A 25,842-nucleotide genomic window follows, 5' to 3' on the forward strand; every position below is an offset into this window, starting at 1 on the left:
CTTGCGCGAGGCCGCCGCAGACTGTTTCCCAAGGGTGAGCACGGTGCAGGTGGGAGTTCTTGTTGGAATTTGAAGGAGAAAGAAGCTGTGTGGAAATAGAGCCTCAACCGGATCGTGCTTTGGGGCCACCTTGTGCTCTTCGACCTGTGTTTTGTTCCGGAGGCCGCGCTCAGGTCTTCCGGCCCCCTGCCGGCCAGAGTATCAAAGGCCTCAGTGAGCAGAAACGCAGCCCCCTCGTCATCCGACCGCTGCTGCGAGGCGCAGAGAGGGGGCCCCTTCTGTTCCGTGCGAGCTCGCGGTGGCGGTCCCCGGCACGCGCGGGGCAGCGCTCAGTCTCTGGCCCCCACGGCTCGCCGCCCCCTGCCGCCGCGCTCGTGGTCGGGGCGGCGTGGAGGTGGGCGAGACGGGCGAGGCAGCTTCCAGGGGCCCCGCGCGCGCTTCGCGAGGACACCTGGCCGCGTGCGTGCGTGTCTGTCAGCTTTCGTGTAAAGCCAGAATCCTGTTTCCCTGTGAATCGCATATCTCAAAGTGGAGAAAGGTTCACAGCTGTCCGTTGCAGCAGTGTGGGTTTGCGTAGAGAGTGGAGTCGCCGTGCTAGGCCGTGGCCTGCTCTGCACGGTGACAGGCCCCTTTCAGGCCGAAGTGACCAGTAGGCTTGCAGGGGCCTTGGACGGCCTCGTCGACAGGCGCTTTTCGTTTAGAGGAAGCCAGCAGCTGTCGAGGTCGGGAGGCGTCCCGTGGGACAGCCTCCACACAGACAGCTCGTTTGTCACGGGACCCACTCCCTTCGGCCCCCTGCCGGGTCTCCTGCTCTGAGCAGATGGGCCTCTGAAGAAGAGTGTGAATGAGCGCAGAGTGTGCATGCGACAGCCCGATGCTCGTCCCCTCGTTCCTCTCATCCGGACTCTGTTCAGCCTTTACTGAATACTCGGTACGTGCCAGGCCCCGTGCTACCTGCCAATGAAATGAAAACCCTGGTTCCCAGGAGCCTCGTAGGGAGCCTGAGAAGACCGAAACGTAGTCCAGTTAAATAGCAGGAGTGCCGTGGCACGCCTCGCGGGGGAGGGCGCGCGCCAAGTGGAGGAGTGACGCCGGGGGCGGGGACGGAGGGTGGGCTCTGGGCCCGCGGGGAGGCGCGCAGAGGAGGCGGAGCTGGGGTGCGGTTGGAGACGGAGAGTGGACAGTGAGAGCTCTCTGCGCGCGCATGGGGTCAGGCCATCGGCCCGGCTCGCCCAGCGTCACAGCCCAGTGTGACAGCCGGGCCTTCGCAGGGGCTCAGAAGTGCTCAGGTGGCTCCAGAGCCTGGCGGTGCTTCCGCTGTCCGGAGCTCAGCGGCCGAGTCGCGGGGGCAGCTGCCGCCTGCGCCACGCGCTGGAGAGTCGTGCCCGCCGGCCCGGCCGCCCCCACGGAAGGCGGCGGGGGTCAGGAGCTTCCCGCTCGTTGCTGTCAGTTACTCTCAGCAAGGCCGCTTGTGGTTTGTCCCTACTCCGGGGACTGGCGGGCGTGTGTACGGTCTCCTTGTTCTCCTCACTCTCCGCCCCCCGGGCCCCCCCTGGCAGCACGCTGGCTCAGGCTCCCGCCTCTGGCGCCGGGCCAGGCCTGTGCCCTGCTGCTCCCAAACTCCCGGCGCTCACGGCAGCCTCGCCCTCCCTCTGTGCCGCCTCAGCCCGCTCGAGGTCAGCCGAAGTGCTGAGCCGCCCCCGTGGAGTGACTCCCCGCTTCCTCTCCGCACTGTGGGAGGGTGGCAGGGCCCGGAGCCGGGTGGGGTTTACGCCCAGGGACCCAGTCTTGCTCAGCAGCCTCTCTTGGCACCAGGCGAGGTGCTAAACCCCTGACACCCAGAGTCTCATTTAGTTCTCACCGCTGCCCCTGGAGGTGGGTATTTCCAAGTTACAGGTGAGAAACCTGAAGCTCACAGAGACTGAGTAATTTGCCTGAGGTCACACAGCCAGTGAGAGGGGAGCCGCAGCCTGTCTGTGCAGCCCGAGGGCTGAGAATGGGCCCAGGGTTCCCGCCCAGCCCCGTCTCTGGCCCCTGCCCAGCCATGGGGCCAGAGACTGGAGTTCCTGACCCCACGCGCGGCACAGCCATTGTCCCGGCAGCTCTAGACCCCGCCTTCCCTCCCCACGTTCACGTGTCTTGTCCTCGGCACTGTCGGTGCTACCTGTCCCCTCCCGGTCCACCCGCCGCGCTGCCACGGAGCCGTCTTTGCAATGAGCTGGCCGGGCCGTCTCTCCCCACCGCCTGCCGCCCTCTGTGGCTCCCTAGCCCCCCTGCGTGACAGAAGTCGTACAGACTCAGCTCTCATTCAGCCCCTGCAGCCCACCCAGCTGGCACGGCTGTCCCTGGCCATGGCCGTCCCTGTCCCTGGGCCCTGCCCCTTCCCTTCGGGCCCCTGTGACAGCCACGCCCTCGGGGCTGAAGCATCGCCTGCTCCTCGGAGCCCTCCTAAAACCTGCCCGCTCGGGCTCACAGCACACACTGCGCATTTCAGCATCCCCAAAGGGGCGGTCACCAGGCGCTGTTCCCAGCGCCAGGTCTCTGCCTCTCTGGGCAGGTGGGTCCCTGGGCGCGGCCTCCGGGGGAAGGATGTGCGGGCGGCAGCGTCAGGGGTCCATTCCCGCACCGGGCTCGCGCTCCTCGAGAGCAGACATTTCAGCGGGAGGCTACACGCAAGTCTCAAGCACCAGCTGTGGGAGATGCAAGAAAGAGAAATGACAGCTTCCCGCACATTCAGCGGGAAGGCCTGTGCCTTGGTCTGGAGGGGTGGCTTCTCTGAGCAAGTGGCGTTTAGGCTGAGGCCTGACGGGCAAATGTCGTTCGGGGGGTTGCAACCTAAGGTTGGGACGTTCTAGAACATGGACACGGCATGAGCAGAGATATCGGGGTCAGGAAGGAGTTTGGAGCTTGAGGACCAAGGGACTGCCAGTGTGTCCAGCAGCGTGGTGAGCAGGAAGGACAGGGGTAGGCCGGCCACCTCGACAACTCTGATTTAACTCAAGAACGGGGGAGCCATCTGCCATCCCACGCAGAGGAGTGACACTCGCTTATTGACGTTCAGAAGGCTCACTCTGGCTGCTGCGGAGGGCGCGAGTGTGGGCTGTCCCTGTCACGCAGGCCGTGGCACGAGGCCGCGGGGTGGGGGCCTGGGGACGCCCGGGACAGGGGTCTGCCGCCGGGGCCGGGCCTCTGAGCGTAGCGTGAAACCGCGTTCTGCAGACCCCGCTGCGCCTCGCCCAGGTGTGAGGGCACCGCTCCCAAGTGTCACCGTTTCTATCGCTGAGTCCAGAGCTGACTTTTCAGCAGTGATCGTTAAATACCTGATGAGAACCAGCCATAGAAACACATCCTATGCAAATGAGCCACATTTAAAGTGCGACCAGGGAGGAGTGTCAGACGTCGCTGACCTGTCTTAAGGTCTGGTCCAGTACCCGAGCCCTCAGCTGTCAGCGCCGACGTTGGGCTCAGGTCTGAGCTGCAGAGTCGCCTCCTCACGCCCAGCGAGTGCCCCGGGGGACGTGCCGGCCGGCGGCGCCTCCAGCGAGCGCAGCCCTCGAGGGTTCCAGCAGTGGCGCGTCTGTCTAGCTTAAATGCGTGGGGGACAGAATGTTGGTTTTGATATGTGATTAGAACTTTTTTTTTGTAGGCTTTACCGCCAGCACCTGTTCAGAATCACACAAATAAGCATCAGGTATTCAATGCATCTCTTCAAGACCATATATATCCGAGCTGTTTTGGGACCACTCCAGAGTGGAATAGTTCTAAATTTATAAGTCTTTGGGGATCAGAAGTGATGAATGATAAGAACTGGAGTCCTGGCACTTTCTTGCCAGATACAATTTCTGGTAAGGAACTTGTTACAATTTTCTTCAAGTGTTAAAATGACCCGAGCTGAGTGGATTTCCGTCTCTGTCACTGTGGCCTCCCGTGGCAGCCTGGGACCCACGAGTCTGGCGCGGCCGTGGCCCGGCTGCTGCTCCCCACGGCCGGCAGACCGTGCCACCATTCCACGCCCGGCGCAGTCGCAGGGCCACCGCCAGTACAGCCAGCCTGCTGGGCCTCGCGAGCACTGGGGCGCTGCTGCGCACCCCGTCTCCGGGGTGCAGTGTTCGGCCTTTGGTTCTTGAGCAGTGGTGACAGCCAGACAGCAGCCCAGTACACGGGGCGGTCTGACATGCCACGGTCGGCTTGAGTGCCGAGGCTTGCCTTCCCTTCCTGTTTCTGTATCGACCCTACATGGGACCTGTCCCCTCTCACATGCCGCTTCCTCCTTGCTGCCTCAGCTGCTGAGGCTCAGCTGTCCTGCGGGAGCAGGGTACCCGAGGAGGGGCTGGCACCTCCACCTCATCTCCTTCTCTCAGTCAGAGCCCTGGTGGCCCCGCACCCAGCCCCTGCATGTGCTCAGAACAGCAAGCTAGACTCAACATCCGGTCTGTGCTGGGAAGGGTTTCTAGCTGTGTGACCTTGGGCAAGTTACTTAGCCTCTCTGAGCCTCAGTTTCTTCATCTTTAGGATGGGGATAATAGTGCCAAGCTCAGAAAGTAGTTTGAAGACTGAAAACTGTTTGAAAGCACCTAGCACAGGAATTGGCACATAGTAGGTGCTCAGCCAATTTTTTTCTTAGATTAAAAACCAGTTAACTAGTGGCAGCCCCAGTGTGAAGCGTTCGTTAAGCAGACTTCTTTTAGGGCTTAGCTAACCACGGTTCCTTGAAGAAGCCGTAACGTTCCCATTCTCCTCCGAAGGGGCCGACGTCTCAGGGCCCACGCTCTCGGAAACGAGGCCCGAAGCCCTTCCGCCGCCATCTGGCAGTGACGCCCCTGCAGCTTTGGATTGTAAAGAGAAAAAAAATACTGCGAAAAAGAAATGTTTGTACAACTTCCAAGACGCTTTTATGGAAGCAAACAAAGTTGTGATGGCCACCTCGTCAGCCACCTCCTCCGTGTCCTGCACGGCCACCACGGTGCAGTCAAGCAACAGCCAGTTCAAAGTGTCGTCCAAGAGGCCTCCTTCCTTAGGTAAGGCCCACCAGCTGCCGGGGCGCTCGGGGGGCTCACGGTACTCGCCCAGCACAGGGCCTGCCCGGGGCTGAGCACGGCGAGCAGTGCTCGCTCCCACGGGAATTCCGCCGTCACAGCAGCTTCCTCGGGGGCTCGGCCACACTGGGCCCTGCTGTTCTGGGCACCAAGAGGACTCGTTAGTCATCTCGAAGCAGAAGCCTCGCGGCGAGTGAGCCTGTGGGGCCGCTGCCGAGCCCGTGGCGCAGCCCCTGCTGCCACCCAGGTCACTGGTGTGCAGGTGGTGTCGCTGGCACGCTCCGGTCTGACTGCAGCGAGACGGGGGCCTGAATGCATGCAAGCTGGCAGAGAGGCGGCAGGGCTCAGGGGCCCTCTGGACGCAGGCTGGCGCAGAGGAGCGGGCTCGGCGGTAGGGCGGTGTGAGCACTGTGGGAGGGAGGAACGGGATGGTCCCAGCACAGCTGCAGCTGGGCGTCCTGGGCACCGCGGGGGGGCCGAGCAGGGAAGCGCTTTGACAGGAGGTCGCGGCCACTACACGCACAGGGATGGTAGAAGTAGGAAGCCACCCTGCAGCCAGCAGGGTGACGGTCTGTGCGGGTGAGCGCTGTTGGCGGGTGGGTGCTGAGGACATGGACGTCAGCTTGGGGAAGTGGTGCTCCCGCCGTCGGAGCAGCTCCCACGGGTAACCAGCAGATCACCAAGGAAAGGCGAAGTGCCTGTCGCTGGAAGGGCCTGGCAGACCGTCCCCGCCCAGCAGCCGTCACGGAGCAAACTGACGTTAGGTGCTTCCTGGGCCGTCAGGTGGGGAGGGTCCAGCATGACACTGGCAGAGCCCGTCCCCAGAGCGCTTCGGCCAAATCTAACACAAGCCTGTAAGCCAGACTGGCAGGCGGCTGGCTTTGACTCACGATGTCAGCGCTGTAAAGGGGGAAAAAGCGTAAGAGAGCCTGGGGTGGGGAAGAGCTGTACGGGCCACATGGGGAAATGGGGACAGTGAGAATGTCATGTCACTGTCGAACGTCTGGTGTCGTCGTGCTGTGGTGGAGTTCACGCCGAAGCAGGTAAGGGCGCGTGCGGCTTGCGTCCAGATGATAGGCTATAGATTTGATCATTCCTGTACAAAAATGTTGGTAAAAGGTCTTAAGAGAACCACGAACGCCCACGGGGCGGGGGACGTGACTCTCGGTCTCTGAACGCAGGCGAGGTCTTCCATGGCATCAGCAAGGAGGAGCACAGGCACGCGGTGCCCGCCGCGCCGAGGAGCAGCCCCACGGGCCTGGCGCCGCTTCCCGCCCTCGCCCCCGCCGCCCTCCCCCCAGGCCCCGCGCCTCACCTCAGCAGCCTGGCGGCCCCGGCCTTCCCCAAACCCGCAGCCGCATCGCCCAGCTTCGTGGATGCCCGCAAGAGCTTCTGCCCTGCCTCTGTGGCCCCCCCGCCCCCCACCACCGACGGCTCCATGAGCGCGCCTCCCAGCGTCTGCAGGTGAGCCTGGAGCTGAGGGCTGGGGCACTTGGAAACAGGGTGCCGCACACCCTGACGTGGAGCAGCTGCAGGGGTGCGGTCCCCTGGTGCCCTGGTGCCCTGCGCCCAGCGTCCCAGTGAGTGCGGCAAGAAGGGTGGCCCCCACAGAGGCCTCGTTCTTTTTTTTTTTTTTTTTTTAAAGACAACTTTCTGTTAGCTTTGAATTTGCCTGTTTGAAGCCACCGTCCACATGCCCTCAGGACGAGGTGGTGGGAGGGACAGTGTGACACTGTGCGCCCCAGGAGCCCCTCAGGGCACGACCACCTGCCCACGTGCCTGCTCGAGCTGCCCCGCCCCATGACCACCCCCCCTTGCTGTGTCCCCCAGTGTCCACGCGGGCCACGCGGCCCCTGCGCCGTGCTCCCGTCTGGGACAGGGCGGGGCAGCCGCTGGTCGTGAGGAGCAGAGCGCCATCGGCCACGTGCCGTGCCTGTGCCCTTCATGGGGGGGCCGCTTGTTAACAGGCCTGCGTGCTGTTTCGCAGTGACCCCGACTGCGAAGGGCACCGCTGTGAGAACGGCGTGTACGACCCGCAGCAGGACGGCGGGGACGAGAGCGCGGACGAGGACAGCTGCTCGGAGCACAGCTCCAGCACCTCCACCTCCACCAACCAGAAGGAGGGCAAGTACTGTGACTGCTGCTACTGTGAATTCTTCGGCCACGGCGGGGTAAGTGCCAGTGCCCCGCCTGCCTCCCGGCACAGGTGGGGCGCGGGGGCCCGTGAGTGAGGGTCGCCTGCGGTGTCGGGTGCGTCAGGTGCGTGTGTAAGTGAGAAATTATAGTGTGCAAGACCAATGTGCCAGGCCGATGTCGGGCCATGGTTGTGTTGTGTGTGAAAGTGCGTGCAGCACAGTCGGAATCAAGGCACAGTCGGAAACTGGGCCCATGTCCGGGTTGGACTCGCCCTAAAGGTAGAGTGATAAGTGTTTGCCCAGAGGCGTGGCTACAAGGATTTCGTCATGGCGTTGTTGCATGTATTTTATAATAATTTATAATAATTTTTTATTTTGTTATTTTAATTTTTCTTGTTATTTACGACTTTTCTTTTAAATGGGGGTGGGGGCCTACTGAGCACCCAGCCGGGCATTTATGGTGTCCAGACAGTTGGCAGCACACAGTGGACGCGTGTGGCGGCCTCGTGGGGGCGCGCGGGTCCGAGGCTCGCACACACTCACACGCCTCTCCAGAACGGCCTTGTCTGCGCCGGCCAGCGCCAGGCCTGCCGCCCGGGCCGCTGGCGGAGCAGACGTGTGAGCTGCTCTCTCTGCTTCGGCTCCGTGTGCGCCCCGCAAACACACGTGCTTTTGGTGGTGAGGAAGCAAGCCCGGCAGTGGGGTCGGGGGCGATTTCTTTTTCTTACTGGCACTATAAGGGAAACCTACAGGTAAATAAAAAACGCTGCAGACACATTCACGGGCTTGCAAAGACAGTCACACTGCGTTACGTCTAGAGTAGGTCGATCAGTACGTGTACTTCTTTTTTTTTATTTAAAATATGCGTTTTTGTACATAACTGTACGTGCTTTACCAGGTTTTTCACGAATGTATAAATTTTCTTTTTTCTGCCGTTCGTTTCCCTCATTTCCTTGTTTTTCATGGTGAGCATGTATGACTTGAGTAATAAGTAAGAGTCATTTCCAGAGAAGTGGTCTGAAGTTTGTCGTATTAAAAATTGTTAAAACTGGAAGCGTAACGTGGCCGTGTGTTCCTGTGGCCGTCGCAGCCTCCAGCCGCCCCGACCAGCAGGAACTACGCAGAGATGAGGGAGAAGCTCCGCCTGCGGCTGACCAAGAGGAAGGAGGAGCAGCCGAAGAAAGCGGACGCGCTCTCGGAGAGCGTGGTGGACCACCGGCGCGTGGAGGACCTGCTGCAGTTCATCAACAGCTCGGGGCCCAAGCCGGCGAGCAGCTCGCGGGCGGCCAAGCGGGCCCGGCACAAGCAGAGGAAGGTACGATGCGCGCGGGGCCCCGACGGTCCGTGGTGTCCTGAGCCGAGGCTGGCGAAGCCCCACGGTGGCATTGCAGGACACAGCTTCCCCTTGTGTCCTGGCTTTGCGACTGGACCTAAAGTGAGCATCCCAGCTCTCATTCTGGCCAGCGTGGGGGTGACAGGCCCTGCCTCTGTCCTGGAGATGCAGAGGAAGTGGGGGTGGCTGTGGGCCTCTGGAGACTGGCCGCAGAACCGACTTGGGTACAACGCTGGCACAGGGCCCTGGGTGCAGCAGCAGCCTCTGACAGGCGTGAGTGGCGGCCCCGGGCTCTTGTCCCACAGGCAGGGGGACCAGGCACGCCATTCCAGATGGGGGTCAGCACACGGCGTGGATGTCACCGGTGTAAGGGGGTGTAAGGGTGAGGTGATGGCCGTTGTGGGCAGCTCTGGGCAGTTCCCACTTCACAGGAGGTCGGGTGTCACAAAAGAAGTCACCTAACCAGTCTAGGCAGGTTTTTCCAGTGCGGCCTGAGACTGGACTTGACCTCAGGTCCAATAAGACTGTGTGCTGGCAGCTGAGGAACTGTGTCCCTTTCTTCCTGTCAGCGCTGCAGGTGCCGCATCTGCTCTGCGCCACCCCCCCCTGAGTTCTGATGGAGGGCCCCCCTCAGCCTCTGTGCGGCTCCGGGTATCTTCCTGGCTACAGCCCCTTGCGTCGGGCTCCGGGGCCAGACTCGCGGGGGCCAGGAATGGCTGCAGGGGTCCTCGCAGTAGGACCAGTCGCTCAGAGGAGAGGCGAGGTTTACATGTGATGACAGAGCTGGGAAGGGGGAGCGCTCTCAGGGGGACCACAGCCCGGCCACATGCACTGCAGCCTCTCCCAGCGGCTCAGCCCTGAGGGAGGCTGCAGTGACTGGCGAGGCCGATGAGGGGCTTTGGGGAACTCCTGCCCCCAACAGTTCTGGGTTCGCAGAGCCCCCCTGGACTGGAGACAGTGAGGCGGGTCCACCCAGAAGTATGGCAGCGTCAGGGGTCCCAGGGTGGCCCCGGGGGAGGCACTAGAACCTTCTAGGTTCGTTATGGTGCTTTTCAGGGGTGCTCCCCGCCCTGGACTCCTGGCCTCTGTGCCTGCGGGCGGTCTGGACCCAGACGTAACGGTGCAGCCATGTCAGGCCCGCCGCGCCTCACCCTCGGCACTCACTGCACCCCGCGTGCTCAGTGCCTAGCTCCCGTTTCACGGAGCAGCCCGCACTGCTTTGTGTCTGATCCCCCAGCTGGTTGCTGGGGTGGAGGCAGCTCGCAGGGCCGGCTTCGCCGTGGCCATGCCGGGCAGCTCGCCCGCAGGCCTATGTGCGGGGCGCCCTTCCTCAGCCCTTCCTCAGCAAGGCGTCTAAAGAATTTATACTGGATTTGTCAAATGTATTTTTAAAAACTCGGTCGTTAGATATTTAATATAATTTTATATTTAAGTTTTTTAAAAGGACAAATTGTCTCAAAAAAATACCTACTGAAATATTATGAAAAATGACTTAAACTTGAAAGGATCTTTAAATTTTCCCATACAAGGTGTTTTTGACAGCTTTTTTGCAAGCACTGGCCTCTCTGGGCCCAGGCCTCCCCAGGGGCTTTCACCTGCTCCCCAGATGGAGTCACAGTCCCATCTGCGCTCCCGGCATGCATCCCACGAGTAGGTGTGTGGTCACCCTCGGGTGGAGGGTCCTGTCCTGCCCCGTTAGACAGCAGAGGTGACTGTCATCCATTTGACAGGGAACGTTGAGTACTTCAGAAAGTTATTCGCTCTGTACAGCAGTGACAACAAACGTTGAGAACTTCATTTCTCTGCCAGAGTGGGAGACGGGGGTTTCACGTTTTAAGCACATTTCTTACACATCCTGTTGACACACGTGTGTGCGTCAGCTGAGTCACACATCTGCAGCCGCGTCCTGCGCAGTGCACTCACGTCGCCAGCTGTGGCGTCAGCTGGGATGGGGGGGGCGCGGTGGGGTGGGGCGGGTGCTTCGGCCTGGTTCTGGGCTGGCAGGAGGGGTTCTGGGAGCTTCCTCAGGTGCGCCCGCGTGGAGCGAGCGCTTACCGCAGCAGGGAGGAGGGCCTGGCCGCCGCGGAGCGCACACGGTTCGGGCCGGGGATGCTCAGTGGTGGCTTGTTGTCTGTGAGAGCGCCTCTCAGAGTTTGTGTTCTTACTGTGATTCGTTTCTGAATGATTTTTCTGGATGTCTTAGTTTTTAGACCACTGCTGTCTAAAAACTGCTGTCTTCAGTCACCTTTTTTTTCACCTGGGCAGCTGGAGGAGAAGGCTCGCCTGGAGGCCGAGGCCAGGGCGCGGGGTCACCTGCACCTCCGTGGGGAGCAGCGGCCAGAGGACGAGGACTTTGAGCGGCTGCAGGAGCTTCGGAAACTGAGAGCTGTGAAGAAGAAGAAGGAGGAGGAGGAGAGGCCGGGCCGAGAGCACCCCAAGTTGGACAGGCTCCCCGCGGGTTCCCAGGCAGCTGCCGAGTCAGGGCCCGACCCTGGAAGCCCCCACGGTGGCCCCCTGGAGCACACTGGTGAACCAGACGCCTCCCCTCACTCTCCTTCCAGACACGCCGACCACACAGAGCCCCACACAGAGCCCGGCCCGGAGGCGCCCACGGACAGCAGGGACTCCAAGCTCCTCCCCACGAAGGAGGCCAGCGGGAGGCCGCAGGAGACGCTGTCCTTTCTCCTGGACATCATGCACCGCCACAAGGAGGGCCCGGGCCGGCAGAAGCTGAGGCAGGCCACCAAGGCCAGCAGCGAGCTGGCAAGGAAGCCCGCAGAGCCCCCCAGAGCCTCAGAGGGCCAGCCCCGACCCCGGCCCCAGGCTGAGTCCAAGCCGAAAGCGCCCGACCTCGCTTTCCTGGTGGAGCAGAAAAGAGAGGAGCGAAAAGTCAACAGCAACAACAACAACAGGAAGCAGCTGAACCACATCAAGGAGGAGAAGCCGGTCCCGGGCCCCGCGGAGCCCGCCTCCCCGGGCGCACACCCGCAGAACAGCAAGCTGGCGCTGGCCGACGGCCCGCAGCCCCGGGCCAAGAACAAGAGGAACAAGAAGAAGAAGGCAGACCGAGGCCACAGCTCCATCGGTAAGTAAGGGACGCGGGGAGGCCCGTCCGGCCATGCCTCTGAGTCCGCACCGTCGTCGGATGAGGAAGCTACTTGCTGGTGACCCATCCTCACCAGCGAGGAGGGACAATAGCCAAAGAGCCATTCTTGGGTTTTTCTGTTGTTATTTGACATGACTTCCCGGAAGCCTGCAGAGAGCGCAGGGAAGCCTGCAGGCTGCAGCCCCAGTGGGGGCGTCGCCGCGGCTCTTCTGAGCGAACGAGAGGAGTGGCAGGCCTGGGCCGCGCGTGCGGTCCAGAACGAGAGTCCCCCGCCACGGGGCGAGCGCGGGGCGCCGCGCCGGAGGGTGGCGCCCACCTCCCGCTCCTCCATGCGCCGCGCGCGCCGCTGTCCTCTGTGGGGAGGACGGTCCCTTTCTTCCCCCTGGCGTGGGGTCCCTTCCGGGGCCACATGGCCTGTCTCTCTGGCCAGGCCCTCAGAGTCCGTGACCTTGATGATCCCAAAGGGCACGGCGCACCCCGTTTGGAGTGGTTCTCAGGCCCGTGAGCCGCCTGTTCGCGGTCAGACTCCACTGTTCTCTGGCCACCTGCTGGTGTCCTCGCTGGTCGTGGGCTGAGGTGGTGGCCGCCCAGCCCTGCCAGTCAGGCGAATGCCGTGTGCCTCACAGGGAGACGAGTCTGGATTTTCATCCGACGCTCCTCTGCGGGCGTCGGCGGCCGTGTGCGGCGCTCTGCTGCGGGCGGCGGCCCTCCTGCCCCTCGTGGCGGCCCGCGCCGGGGCGGCCTCGCGGCTCTCGGTCCGTGCGGTGGACTCTCCTCCTGGCTGGGCTTTTGGCTGCCAGCGCGGCCCCTCGACCCCGGCACTCGCACTCGGGGCGCACGTGTCGCCCCTCCAGGGGCCGCGGCTGGGCGGGTGGGCGCGGGTGGGCGGCGCCAGGCGGGGCGTGCGCACTCACGTTCCTGCCGGTCCTGCCGTGAGGACCCCGAGCCGTCCCCGATGCTCCCGCGCCACCTGCCCCTGCTTGCTCGCGCTCTGACTCAGCCCCGAGCACACGGTGACTCTGGTGGCGCGTTCTGTCTCTTCGCAGCGCCTTCCCTGAGGTCGTGCGGCTCTAAAGGTGACTCGGGGCGGCTCTTCCCGGCCGCGCGGGTCCTTGGCCGATGAGTTGCTGTTTGTGGCCCGTTGTTTTTCTTCTCCCGACCCTGGTGTCTCCATCTCGTTCCCACGCGCTTCCTGCGGGGGCCCCGCGGCTTCTTCCGCTTTCTTTCCGCACAGACGGGCGCGTGACCAGAGACGTCGTCTTGCCCTCAGCTTTCTCCCCGCTTCGCGTGCCCCGGCAGTCGCCCCGCGCCGTCCCAGCGCCCGTCCCCGCGGTCTGGCGGTGTCGGAGGGTCTCGTGCGGCAGCGCCCGGTCCGCAGACGGCCCTGCCCCCCCCCCCCCCCCGGGCTGCTTCCCCGCCCGCTGCTCGTCCGGCCGCGCGGCTCTTCTCGTTTCCGTTTTTCCCTGGTTACCATCAGGCCGTATTCTTAAGAGCTGTTTCTTTATCTTTTGTGAATTTCCTTTTTTTCCCTCAGTTTTACTGGGTTTTCGTTTTTCCTCCCGTTTTTAAGAGCCCCGTGTAGACCGGGGACGTCCCCGCGGGTCCCGCCGCCCTCGGACTGTCCGCGGCGCGCCCCGGCCGGCAGGAGCGCCGTTCCGGTCTGTTCGGCTCCGCTCGTGGGCAGTCGGTGCGTCAGCCTTGGCGTTGCGGCTGGATTTTACATCGTTAGACAGCTTGACCCCGACAGCAAGGCGACCAGGCACGTGCCCGTGTCTCTTCCGGAACTCGTGCGGCTTCACGTGTCTCGAACTCCCTGGTGCACTTGGAATTCATTCTCATGTGTCACGTGAGGCATGGGTAGTCAGAGGTTCACGTGGCCTCCGTGGTTCGGGGCGGGGCCTTGCGCCTCGCTGAGTGACCCTGTGACTTGCGTCTGTCCCGGAACTTCCGCTCCTTTCCGCCGCGTTCATTCACGTGCCGCTGTTACGCCGACGTGGTCGTTCTGGGGGCGCGTCTGTCTCGGCGGCTGGGGGGGGGGGGCCCGCGGCGCGTCTGTCTCCGCGGCGTGGGGGGAGCCGCTCTCCGCCCACAGCTTTTCGTTTCCAGTGTTTCCCCGCTTGTTCTTTTGTGTTTGCTTCTTGCAAGTCTCAGTGTCAGTGCGCCTCGCTCTGTTAAAAAAAAAATCGTTGGGAACTCTACTAGGATCGCATTAAATTTATCAAATAATTTAGGGACAGTCGATGTCCTTTTAATATTGATCATCTCCCCAAGAACGAGGGGTATTCTTCCATTCGTTCAAGTCTGCTTTTGTGTAGATAGCCCTTTTAGGGATGTTTAAAATTTTCTGGATTTTTCACCTTGTTAAACTTATTGCTAAGTATTTAATCTTCCTTGTTTTTAATTTCGATGGGGTATTCTCTGCCATTGTGTTCTAACTCTGCACTGCTGATTGCTGTAGCCACTGGTCACCTGTCACTACTGAGCACTAGAAAGGGCCAGGTGTAAGTAATGTTATAGCAGATTCTGAAAACCTAACATGAAACAAAAGAAGGTAAAGTATCTGAATATAATTTTTATACTGATTACTTGTTGACGTGATGATTTTGGGGATACATTTAGTAAGATATATTACTAAAGTTAGTTATGCCTGTGTCTTTCTTCTTTTTTTTTTAATATGGCTAAATCTTATATATGTGACTCACATTGTATTTCTGTTGGCTAGAGCTCTCCTACCTGGTTATTTGTATATAGGAAAGCTGTTGGTTTCTGTAATTACCTTTCCATCGGCTACCTGACTGGATTGTTATTATTCGAGTCTACTTGATTCCCTAGGTTTTCCAGGTAGTTTATCACATTTCTGCAAGTAGAGAAAGCCTTACACGTGCTTTTCAAATTCTTACAGGTCTGATTGTTTTGTCTTGTTTTATTGTATCATTCTTGACCTTGACAAAAACGTCCACTGTTTCCACGCTGAGCAAGATTCTGGCTTTAGGATATGGTGTATTTATTTTATCGCATTAGGAAAGTATCCAGTGAGTCCTATATTTTTTAGTGTTTTTATCAGGAATGGGTGTGAATTTCATCAAAAGTGTCCTGACATCAGGTGCGCGTGATCGGGTGCTGAGTCGTATTTAGGTCTGGGTCTTCTGTATCCTTGTGTTTGTCTTCCCTTCCATTTGTTATCAATGAGTTTCTCTGTTTTCTCGCTTCTCCTGTAGCTTTGCTTCATACAAGGGGTGTCCGTGTGGCTTCTGCCCATTCCTAACTGTAAATCTTCTTAGTAAATTGTTGCCTTTTATTTTTTAAAAGTCCTTTTTGTTGTGTTTCCTTCTTCTGACATGGTGATTGCTGCCCCTTCTCTTTTTCTCTCGGCTGGTGGGGCACCGTCGTCGTCCTCCTTGCATTTCTGGCCTTTGAGTCACCTGCCATTAGGGTCACTCTCTTAGATTCCTCATGGACCTGAGTCCTGAGCAGTGGAAATCTTCCGTGCAGGCGAGCCATGCCCGTGCCGTGATCCTGCGTCGGTGGTCACCCTGTCCATCCAGCCTGTGTTCAGAGAGGCTCGTTTAGCCTCGGCCTGAAAAATCTCAGATGCCATCTCCGGGGTGCCCCGGGAGCTGTCTCCCCGCAGACATTGCCATCTGGGTCCTGGGTACAATTGTGTCCTCTTACCGTGATGGGCACTTGAAGGGACGGTATTGTCCTCCCCACGGGCCTGCCTTGTTGCAGATTCTGTTGACAGCTGTGCTCCTGCTCCCTTGGTCCCTCCAGCAGGGACTCGGGCAGCCTAGGGTTCCCAGAGTCTGCCCAAAGCGTCCCCTGTCATGAGTCGGTGATCAGCTGGGGAACCGGGCCGGGCACCAGCAAATACATCTCGCCCGGGGCACCTGAAGCCGCGGCCTCTCTGCTCAGCAGCCATGCGGGTCCATGACGCCAGGTCGGACCTGGGTGCTCGCAGGCACGGAAGACGGATCTGCCCTCCTTTGGCCACCTGTAAAATCTCGTTTTAGAAAAAAATGTTCACTTTGCGAAGTTGTCGAAGTAAAGCCCGTCACGTCCTGCTGAGGCGCCCGGCGTGTGATCTGACCCCCTCTTTCCTTCCGCAGATGACGTCTTTCTGCCTAAAGATATCGACCTGGACAGTGTGGACATGGATGAGACGGAGAGAGAAGTGGAACATTTCAAAAGGTAAATGCTAGGGCCGACACGTCAGCGGTCCGTGGTGGCCGTGCGCGACCTGCCCCGGCACCGGCGGAAGTCCTAGCAGTTCGTCCGCTCGCTGACAGCCTGCCGCGTGTGCTCTGAGCACGTGAAGGCCTGCCGTTCGCGTCCCGGCCACACCCCCAGCACGCACCCACTCACACGCTCACGCACACTCACGCCCCACCCTGCGTGTGCAAAGACTGGTGTACGGCTGCGGTTCTCAGTGGCCCTGGAGCAGCGCACAGGCCGGGGCCTGGGTCCTCCAGACCTGGGGGGTCACACTGGGCCACGCCCACCGTCTGCTCCCAGTTCTCCCGGCGGTCCTGATGCCTGCCGGCGTTAGAGCACGCTGATGCGCCGTGCTTTTCAGGAGAAAAGTAACCTTTTAGATATTCACTCACTTTTACTAATAAGCTTACTTTATTAGTGTTATGTTCGTTAATATTTTATCTACTGTGTAAGTTTTGACAAAAATATTTTTATTTTAAAACTCCTTGTTCTTTGGAAGTACTTTGCTCCCTTTGTTTCAAAAAATACAGACATACACACGAACACAACAGAAGCAGTTAGCTTGCAGTGCAGAAAGTCATAAACTCATTTGAAACACTATAAAATTCTCAGTGTCTCTGGGAATTATGTTTATCATGTAATTTACATGTGTATATATTTTATCTTAGCAGATGTAGTTAAGCATTTGCTAAAATTAAACATCCATTCTAACTAGGACTCAAAGGTCACATCTGTAACATGATGAAAGGTAACCATAAAATACAGTAAATGTCATATTTAATGGTGGAACATTAAAAGCTATCCCTTGAGATTAAAAAAAAAAAAATGCCTGTTATAACTTCTGTTTGTAAAGGCATGAAAAGAAAGGAAGGGGAAGGGAAAAACGGAATTATTCTCAGATGATGATTGTGTTTGTACAGAATACAGAGGAATCTGTAGGTAAATTACTTGAATTATTAGTATAATTCGCCCTGAATTCTGGGGAGAAGGTGATAGAATAGGGGTATTTCTTGGCTGTAGGCAGAGCCTTGGAGTTTAAAATCATGCATAACCTCATAAACAAAGACTATCAAACACCCAAGAGTTGGGGGAAAAGAAATGAAAAATATTACAATCAAGACCTTAATAGAGAGATGATAGATTAGACACTGCTGAAGAGGGAATTAGTGAACTAGAAGATATATTTTTAAAATGTACCCAGAATGCTCCAAGACACAAACAAAATGAAAACTACGAACGAGGTGTTAAGAAACATGAAGGGAGAGACTGAGTCAGTCTAACGTACATTTAACTGGAGCCTCTTCTAGGAAAAAATGGAGAGACTTCAGAAAAGCATTATTTAAGGAGATGGTACCTGAGAATTTTACAGAAGTAATGAGAAATATGAATCCACAAATTCAAAAGCACAACATAAACCAATAGGATAAACAAACAAAACTCTACTCCTAATCATAGCCTATGAAACCAGAAGGCCATGGAGTGATATTTATAGCATTGAGAGAAAGTCGTCAGTCAATAATTATGTATCCCACAAAACTATTCTTTCCCAAAATAAAGAAAAAAATTGCAGGAGCTTACTACAAGGAGATTTGTATTCTTTAAGAAAAAAAGGAAATTGACCTCAGAACAGCCTGACATGCAGGAAGGAATGAGAAACAGCCTAATAAATGTAGGTAAATGCAAACAGGTTTTCCGTGGAACAGTATAGTGATAATGTCAAATTGACGTTACGTCTGAAAGACTCCACAGCATTGAACAGCAGTGTGTGGATAAGTGTGTGAATAAGCGAGGTGTGAAGCAGAGCTGAGGATCCCCAAGTCCGTTATTGTTCAGGGATGTTCAACAGTCACACTTTAAGCTGAATGGGCGTGACACAATTTCAAGAGCAAACACTGAAAGAATAGAAATAGAGTTTATAAATTGCTAATTATGAGGGGAGAAGTCAAAGCTCAGAAAGAAAGAAATATAAAGTACAATAAGCAGACATTTTAAAAAGATGATAAACAAGTTCAGTTGTATCAGAACAGTAAGCAGACAAAAATGAAAGTAAATAGCTTGTCAGATTGTGTTAAAATTTATAGATACACTTGCATATATGTATATATACTGTTTGTAAGAACATACTTAAAGGTGGAAATAGGAAAAAGGAAAGCTGTGGTCAGACAAAATTTATTTATTTATTTATTTACTTTTCAGTGGAAAAGTTTTATTAGAAAGGAAAGTCCACTTCTGGAAGTGGAAGCGGGCGAGCCTGAGCCAAGAGAACCCTGGCTCAAAAGGCCAAGATATGTTTTAATACAAGGAGTAAACGAAGGTTGCTACATAATGATAAAAGTTTTAGTTAGGAATAGAAATGTTAAGTATAAAGTACTCTATGAAATAGCCTAAAAATACAAAAAGCAGAATTGTTCGGGCTGCACAGAGACTCAGACAAAGCCCTCGTCCTGGTGGGAGGGCCGACACTGTCCCTGTGTGACTGATGGCTGAGCCTCCTGGTGTGGAAACCCACACAGCTTGACCTGCACTTACCTAGTGGGGAGCCCTGAGGCTGGGGCCAGAGAGATGTGTCCTTGAGCACGCAGGGACGGTCGCAGACGTGGGCCTCAGAAAGCACGAGTCAAACGTCCCGAAGAATGAGCACGGGGAATTTGTGTCCTCTGACCACAGCACATTTAAGTTGGAGATATGTAAATTTTTAAATCCAGAAATACTTGAAAATCAAAAATATATAATTTTAAATAACTCTCAAGCCAACTGAGAAATCTCAGTAGGCGTTTCAGAATATGCAGAACTAAAAGATAATGAAACCATCACATGTGAAAACCTGTGGAATGCAGAAAATGTTTGCTCTTGAAAGCTCTTCCTGTAAAGTCTTCAGTGCTAGAGTTGTTTTAAAAACCTGAAAATCAATGAGTGAAATCTTTCACTCGAGAAATTAGAAGAAGAAAATAAACCCAAAGAAAGTAAAAGGAGATAATAATACATTAGAGAAATGAAATAGAAAACAGGGAAGACCAATGAAGCCAAAGTTTGAGTCTTTAGAAACATTAAATAAATGAATGTTCAGGACACTGGTCAAAAAATAGAAAAAGAGACACACAAAAAAAACACCGTAATTAGATGGATGAGGAAATGGGATGTTGATAGTCACGAGACTTGGAGGATGGCTGTGTTCTCCTCACCACTCGCCATTCTGGGCGTGTTTCAGGTTTTCTATAATAAGGTTTCTGTAATTTTGTGAATATGTAAGTAAAAGGAAGACATAACTATAGATACCGTAGAGAATAAAATATAAGAACAATGGGAATAAACCTTACTATAATTTTAAAGCTTAAATAATATAAAAAATCAATCTTTCAATTAAAATAAAGTCTGAATGGCCCAGTAACAGTTCAAGCAGTAACTAATTTCCGAGTCTTCTCAATGAAAAACCTACATTCTGGCAGGTTTACAGAGAATTCTCGTGAAATTTCAAAGAACAGGTTATCCAGTCTTATACAGATTCTAACAGAACCGAAATGAGAGCGAGACAAAGGAGCATGAGAGGGTGCGCCCCACTTTGTCTTATGAGAAAAATAAAATTTGATACCAAAATCTACCAAACCCAATACCAAAAAAAGAGAAAGGTCACAGCTTTGCTTCACTCATGAATATTAGATGTAAAAAATCAAGAAATTTATTCACATGCCATATCCAACAGTGTATTTTAAAAAGCATTGTATAACCAAACTGGATTGTCACAAGAAAGAATGCAAGGCTGTTTAATACTAGGAAATCCACAAATGCTATTTGCTACCTTCGTATATTACAGAAGAATCATACCATTTCAGTGGGTTCAGAAAAAAAAATTGATAAAATCTTAGCAGCCGTTTATAATTAAAAGAAGAAAAATTATAAACAAGTAACAGAAATATCCTTAACCTGAAAAGGAGGGAGGGAGAGGAAGGTGGAGAGAGGGTGGGGGCGAGGGGGATGGTGGGGAGAGAGAGAAAGAGGGGGGTGTGGGGAGAGAGAGGGACAAGTCTACAGGGAGCATTTTCCAAAACAGGAAAGGTGCGGAAGCACCGCTCTGTCCCCACTTCTGTTCGGCCTCCACGTGTAGTTCCTGGGCAATAAGACAAGAAAAAATCAAAGGATTAAGGAGTGGAAAGCGGGAAATATTCTATTCTACAGGTGATTAATTATCTACACAGGAAATTACAAGGGAATATAGAGAACAGTTTATCCAGGGACTGGCCATAGGGTCAGTGTACAGAAGTTATTTTTCTGTACACCATCAGTAATCCAAAAATCTGGTTTAAATAGGGCATTTATAATAGCAACCAAATCTCTGCAGTGTAAATCTAAAGTTGCACAAGACTTGTGCAGAGAAGATCAAGAAACTACTGAAGAGCATTAAAGAGCACCTAAATCACAGAGCTCTTGTATTCACTGATAGGAAGAGTTAATGTCATAAACCTATGGACAGTGCAGTGTTACGCGGCAACCAGAAGGCGCAGACACAGCAGTCCGCAGCGTGGGTGCGGCCTCCACGTGAACAAAAGCCACGCAATGCAAGACCGCGTGGTCTTCCGTCTATTCAAAGTTCAGATTAGGCAAAACTAGAGTGCCCTGGAGGACACAGCTCCCGTTCAGACCCGCAGCTGCACCCCTGGGTGTCTGTCCACACAAAGGCTCATACGTGAACGTTCCCGAAAGTTCTGTTTGTGATAGCCCCAGACGGCGAGCATCCACAACAGACGAACGGGGCACAGCAAGGACGTGCGAGGGCTTCGTGGCCGTGTTCGGGGTCTGCGCTGAGGCGACGGCCCCCTGGACCCACAGCGTTTGCAGCGCTGTGAGCTCACACTAGCTGCAATTCGTCGTGCATAGATTACTTCAAGGAATTAAGTGTATTGTTCAGAGACACGTAGGTGTCAGAACTACAAAGAAAAGCAAGGAGATTATCAACATAAGCTACGATTGCGGTTACTTCTGAGGAGAGGAGAGAGGGCCGTGACTGAAGAAGCCACTGGGCGAGGGGCCACCGGGTGCTGGCCCTGTCCCATGCTGTGACTCTGCTTTGTAATTGTTCCACAAATTACACATTTGTTTTAGTCACCCTTCTATGTGTGTGTTACATTTGCAAAAAAACAAAAACATAAAACGTTGTAAAAGATTGCTGAGCTCCTCCTGGAAGAACAGGAAGGACGAGGAGGCCCTTTTTGTTGCAAAGACTTAGGGAGGCACAGTTACTACAACACGGACGTTGGGGCTTTGGTGTGTGACAAGACGGGCTGGCGGGTCCCTGTGGAATGAAGGCATGGTCATGGACGGGGCTGTGAGCGTTGTCACCTGTCCGAGGAAGACTTTGAAGTTGGACTGCACCCCACACCAGGCGCAAGGCCGGCTGCAGGCAGGCCCCGGCTTTAGCCGTCCACGGCAGCCTGAGACTTTGGAACACAGGTGGACACCTTTCTGACCTCAGTAGGGGAGATTCCATAAAGGACCAAACGCAGAAGATTGACAAATACAGTCAGCAATTTGCCTTAAAGAAAATAAGACAGAGGGTGGGGAAAAATGGCGTAGGTGACAGAGGCTCTGTTCATCCCTCTGGCGACCAGAGTTGTGATGGAAACGAGGAGCAGCAAGGAAAAATCGCCTGGGATCTAGAGGAACAAGCCATGCAACTCGGGAGAAGTCCAGGACGTCACCCTGTAGCGGCAGGGAGTAGGGCGGGGCGAGGACGCAGGCTGCCCGTCTGGAGGGGCTGAGTGGGACGGAGGCTGGGACAGCGGCAGACGCCTCTTAAAGGGGCCGCGTCCGCGAGCTGGTTGTCGCAGTGACGGACCTGCTCGCTCTGAGCACCAGTGCCCCTTCGGCTGTGCGCAGGGGGCACCAGGGACTTACAGGGGGACATTGTCAGAGTGAGGGGCCGAGTCAAGACTCGCTCTGCGCAGAGGTGCAGGCGGTGTCCGCTGTTCCCTGTTGAGCCCTCCCCCCCACCATTGCGCGGGACACAGCGTGCCATAGCTGTGACGTCATCACACTGGATCACAGAGATCGCTCCGCCCAGAGGGTTCCCTGAAACCCCGCCTCTCCCAACTCAGAGCCCCGCCCAAGCCACGTCCAGGTGTGTCCTCCGAGAGTCAGGTGCTCCTTGCTGAGCAGCGCCTAAACTCACATTGGAAGCAGCGGGCCTTGGTAAATGGCGTGGCTTTTTGAGGCAACTATAAGCACAGCATCTGTGGATTTCTTGCTGAATCTTAACAGGTGGCCCCAGAGGGGCAGAGGCTTGGGCTAAATTTGGCCTGCAGCTGAACCCCCCTCAGGACTGTGCCACTGGACACCTACTACACAAATCCACACTAAGAAGACCGGGAGACTGAGGAGCTCTGCTTAGTACATAGAAACAGACACGGAAAGGCAGCCAAAATGGGAAGACAAAGAAGCAGAAGCCATACGAGAGAACAGAACAGAGATCCAGATGTAGTGGAGTCAAGTGATCTAACACATGCAGAGTTCAAAACACTGGTTATAAAGATGCCCAGTGAACTTTTGGGAAGTGTAGAGAAAAGTTCAACGAACAGCTAAAAATACATAAAAATGGAAATTATAAAAAGGAACCAGTCTGAAATGAAGAACACATTATCTGAGATGAGAAGTGTATTAAATGGAATAAACAAAGGAATAAAGAAAGTGAATAAAGAGGAGGATCACATGCCTTATCTAGAGGACGGGAAAGCCAATCAGGACACTCAGTCAGAATGGCAAGTAAAAAGATGCCAAGACTGAAAATAATTTAAGGAGCATGTGGGACACTATTAAGGCTCCAAATATTCGTCCGATGGGCATAACTGAAGAAAATCAAGATGTTGAACAGCTGTTTGAAGAAATAATGATGGAAAACTTCTCTGACCTGGTGAGGGAAATGGACATAAAACCCCAGGAAGCTCAGAGAATCCCAAAAATCAGAGATCCAAAGAGGCCCACACCAAGACACATCATAATTAAAATGCCAAAGGTTAGATAAAAAGAAAGGATATTAAGAGCAGCAAGAGAAAAACAAGTAATTACCTGCAAGGAGCACCCATAAGACTGACAGCTGATTTCTCAAAAGATACTTTGCAGGACAGAAGAGCTTGGCAAAAAATATTTGACAGGATGAAGACCCAGGATCTATAACCTAGAATACTTTATCTAGTAAAGCTATCATTTTAGATTTGAAGGACAGATAAAGAGTTTCCCAGACAAAAATAAGCTAAAGGAATTTATCACCACCAAGCCAGTATTACAGGAAATGTTGGCGGGACTTCTTTAAGAAGAAAAGAAAAGTATCAAAAACAGGAATAAAGAATGGTAACAACTGCATTCCTATCAATAAGTACCTTAAATGGAAAAGAATTAAGTGCTCCAACCAAAAGACAGAGTGGCTGAAAGGATAAGAAAACAAGACCCCTGCATATGAAAAGGAAGGGATAGAAAAAGATATTGCTTTGATGGACCTAGAAGGTGTTTAAGTCACAGAAAGATAAACACTATATGATTTCATTTAAATGCGGAATCTAAGGAATAAAAAGAACAAACTAACCAAAAACAGACTCACAAATATAGTGGACAATTTGGAGTCAGACAGAGGGGAGGGAGCTTTGGGGGGCTGGGAGAATGGGGTGAAGGGTTAAAGAAGTACAGATTAGTAGCTGATGGATGGTCACGGGGGTGGGGAGCGCGGGTGGGGAGCGCGGCAGAGAGAATGCAGTCAGCATTAGTACGTTAGCCAGGGGGAGGGCCGGGGGAGGGGAGGGAGCAACTGGGGGGATCGTTTTATGAACTGTGTAGATGTCAAACCAATGTCCTGTATACTTGAAACTAAATTAAAAAATGTAAAAAAAAAAAAAAAGTAAGGCAGTATTTGCAACACATCGCAGAGGATCAGGATCAAGATGTGTGAAGAAACATTACAGACCTGTAAGAAAAAGACCTGTTGACAGATGTGGGAACAACTGTGGGCATCACAGGAACTGCCATGAGGCCTTCGGCCTGATTGGCCGCCTCGGAGCCGACGCGCTCTGGTCACCGCGGGAGGGCAAGGAGCACCGTCCCCACGGCTCCTGGGTGCACAGATCGCTCACGCCCTCGGAACAGCCCCGCAGCGCGCATCCGCAGGCCCTGCGCTTACAGCCACAGAAGTGACCGCGGTGGGGGGCGGGGGGCGGGGTGCACAGACGCCATGCTGAGTGCAGAAGCCACAGGAGGCCGTGCGGCCTGGTCCCTCCAGTGCAGGGGCGAGCACACCCCCACTCCTGTGGTGGCCTCAGCCAGGACGGTGGCTCCAGGGGCGGGGGACAGCATTAGCGTGTTGGGTTCCTGACCGGGGGCTTCTGGGTTGTGTCCGTGAGCCGCTGCACGTGCGCTGGGCCTGGGGGCAGAGCCCGGGGCGGCCGCGTGGGGAGCGGGTGGGGCACACGGGGCCGGCAGACGCCAGGGGGCTGTTGCCAGCCGTGAGGACCGTGGAGGCAGAAGTGGGAGCTTCCAGGAGGGTCCAAAGGCGACACCGCGGGGACTGGGGGAGGGAGCAGGGTTCTGGGAGCCGCGCAGCCCTCCCTGCGGCGGAACGTCGCCGCCTCGGGCAGACTCCGTCTAGGACGAGCGGCAGTTCTACGCATGTTCGGGTTTAATTCAAATTCTTGCCACCCAAGTTAGAGCTGAGAAAGCGAGCACTTCAGCCGTCACGAAGGTAAAGTTTCCTGCAAGGAAGCTTCGGCGCGGAGGCCTTCCCCGCGTGGTCTCCCTGGGGCGGGGGAGGATCAGCCGGGCTGTGGCTGTCGCACTGGGAAAGCCCGGGTGTGGCATGGTGCGGGCAGGCCGGCTTCTCCCGGGCTCAGCACACAGGAAGGGCACACAGAGGTGACTGCAGAGCCCCGCGGGGCGGCCAGGCCCCGGGTCCTCCGCCAGGCTCACCACGCATTCCCTGGGGACTCCCCCAGAGTGAGTTGGTCGAGGTTGGCAAAGCGCCAGTGAACATCCCGGGTGCCCACTGGTGGCCTGAGTGCGGGTCCCAGGACTGCCGTCCACCGAGGCCCTGGGGGGGCACCGGTTGGGGAGGCACATGTCCCTCGGTGACTGTCAGGCCTCTTGTCTTCCAGGTTCTGCTTGGATTCCGCCAGACAGACCCGACAAAGACTGTCCATCAACTGGTCCAATTTTAGCTTGAAGAAAGCCACCTTTGCTGCCCACTGAACCAGGGCCACCGGAGAGGGACGCGCGGGTGGGGTCCGGGCCCCGGTGCTGCCGTGCTCGCCCAGGCTGTGCCGGGTGGGCCGCCGCCCCCGAGACCCCCCGACGGAGGACGCGCTGTCCACTCCGCGCGTGTCCGTGAGCCCACCGGGCCGCCGCGCCCCCCACTGCGCCGGCGAGTGCGGCATCCGCGGGGCCCCGTCGCCTCTGCGCCTCGCCCTGCCCTGCCATCTGTCTTGCCGCCGGGGCGTCGCCGTCACGCAGCTCCCACCGAGGCGCGCGGGGGGCGGGCAGGCGGGCGCCATCGTTCTCCACAATCTACTGGTTAAGAGTGTACACGTCGCGCTGTTTGTGTCTGACCCCCCGACTTGTAGCCAGCTTGTGTAAGACCCCTTTGCAGAATGAGAAAGTTCAAAAACAAAACCCACCCAGTACTCACACCATCAAGTCTGTTAGAGAGTGTCCGACTGTATTAACACGGAGGCCGCCTGGCTACTTTTTTAACATATTGTTAAGTAATATTAAAATCATGTCTTTCTTTTTGAAAGATGGAATACATTAGTACAGCAGAACACCTCGTCTGGTCGCTTTCTGCTGGGGCCGATGGCAGTGTGGGGCGGGGTGAGCGGTGGCGGTCCCCACCACGGGGCCGGGGCCACCACCGCTGGAGCATCTCCTGGGTCGCCCCGGGGGCGGCTGAGGGTTCCTGGTGCCCTCCGGTCCTCTGCACAGCAGCGCCCCTGGGCCGGAGCCCGGCCCATTCAGCAGACACGCAGGAGCCAGGGTAAGTGCTGAGGAGACCGG

The 25,842-nt window shown here is 55.7% G+C and overlaps 1 protein-coding gene across 5 annotated transcripts in view; it reads left to right on the top strand.

The window, feature by feature from the left end:
• FAM193A (family with sequence similarity 193 member A) overlaps positions 1 to 25,610 on the top strand; it is an 87,938-nt gene extending 62,328 nt beyond the window's left edge. For all 5 annotated transcript variants that reach the window (XM_016159219.2, XM_036227411.1, XM_036227412.1 and 2 more), the window contains exons 14-21: positions 3,647 to 3,845; positions 4,746 to 5,018; positions 6,218 to 6,500; positions 7,024 to 7,207; positions 8,262 to 8,486; positions 10,770 to 11,589; positions 15,717 to 15,798; positions 24,948 to 25,610. In XM_016159219.2, the coding sequence (XP_016014705.2) occupies positions 3,647 to 3,845; positions 4,746 to 5,018; positions 6,218 to 6,500; positions 7,024 to 7,207; positions 8,262 to 8,486; positions 10,770 to 11,589; positions 15,717 to 15,798; positions 24,948 to 25,041 (2,160 nt within the window). In that variant the 3' untranslated portion in view covers positions 25,042 to 25,610. The remainder of the gene's footprint in view (positions 1 to 3,646; positions 3,846 to 4,745; positions 5,019 to 6,217; positions 6,501 to 7,023; positions 7,208 to 8,261; positions 8,487 to 10,769; positions 11,590 to 15,716; positions 15,799 to 24,947) is intronic.
• Positions 25,611 to 25,842: the final 232 nt, after the last annotated feature.

Source organism: Rousettus aegyptiacus, unplaced genomic scaffold (assembly GCF_014176215.1).
Source record: "Rousettus aegyptiacus isolate mRouAeg1 unplaced genomic scaffold, mRouAeg1.p scaffold_m13_p_10, whole genome shotgun sequence".
Taxonomy (NCBI): domain Eukaryota; kingdom Metazoa; phylum Chordata; class Mammalia; order Chiroptera; family Pteropodidae; genus Rousettus; species Rousettus aegyptiacus.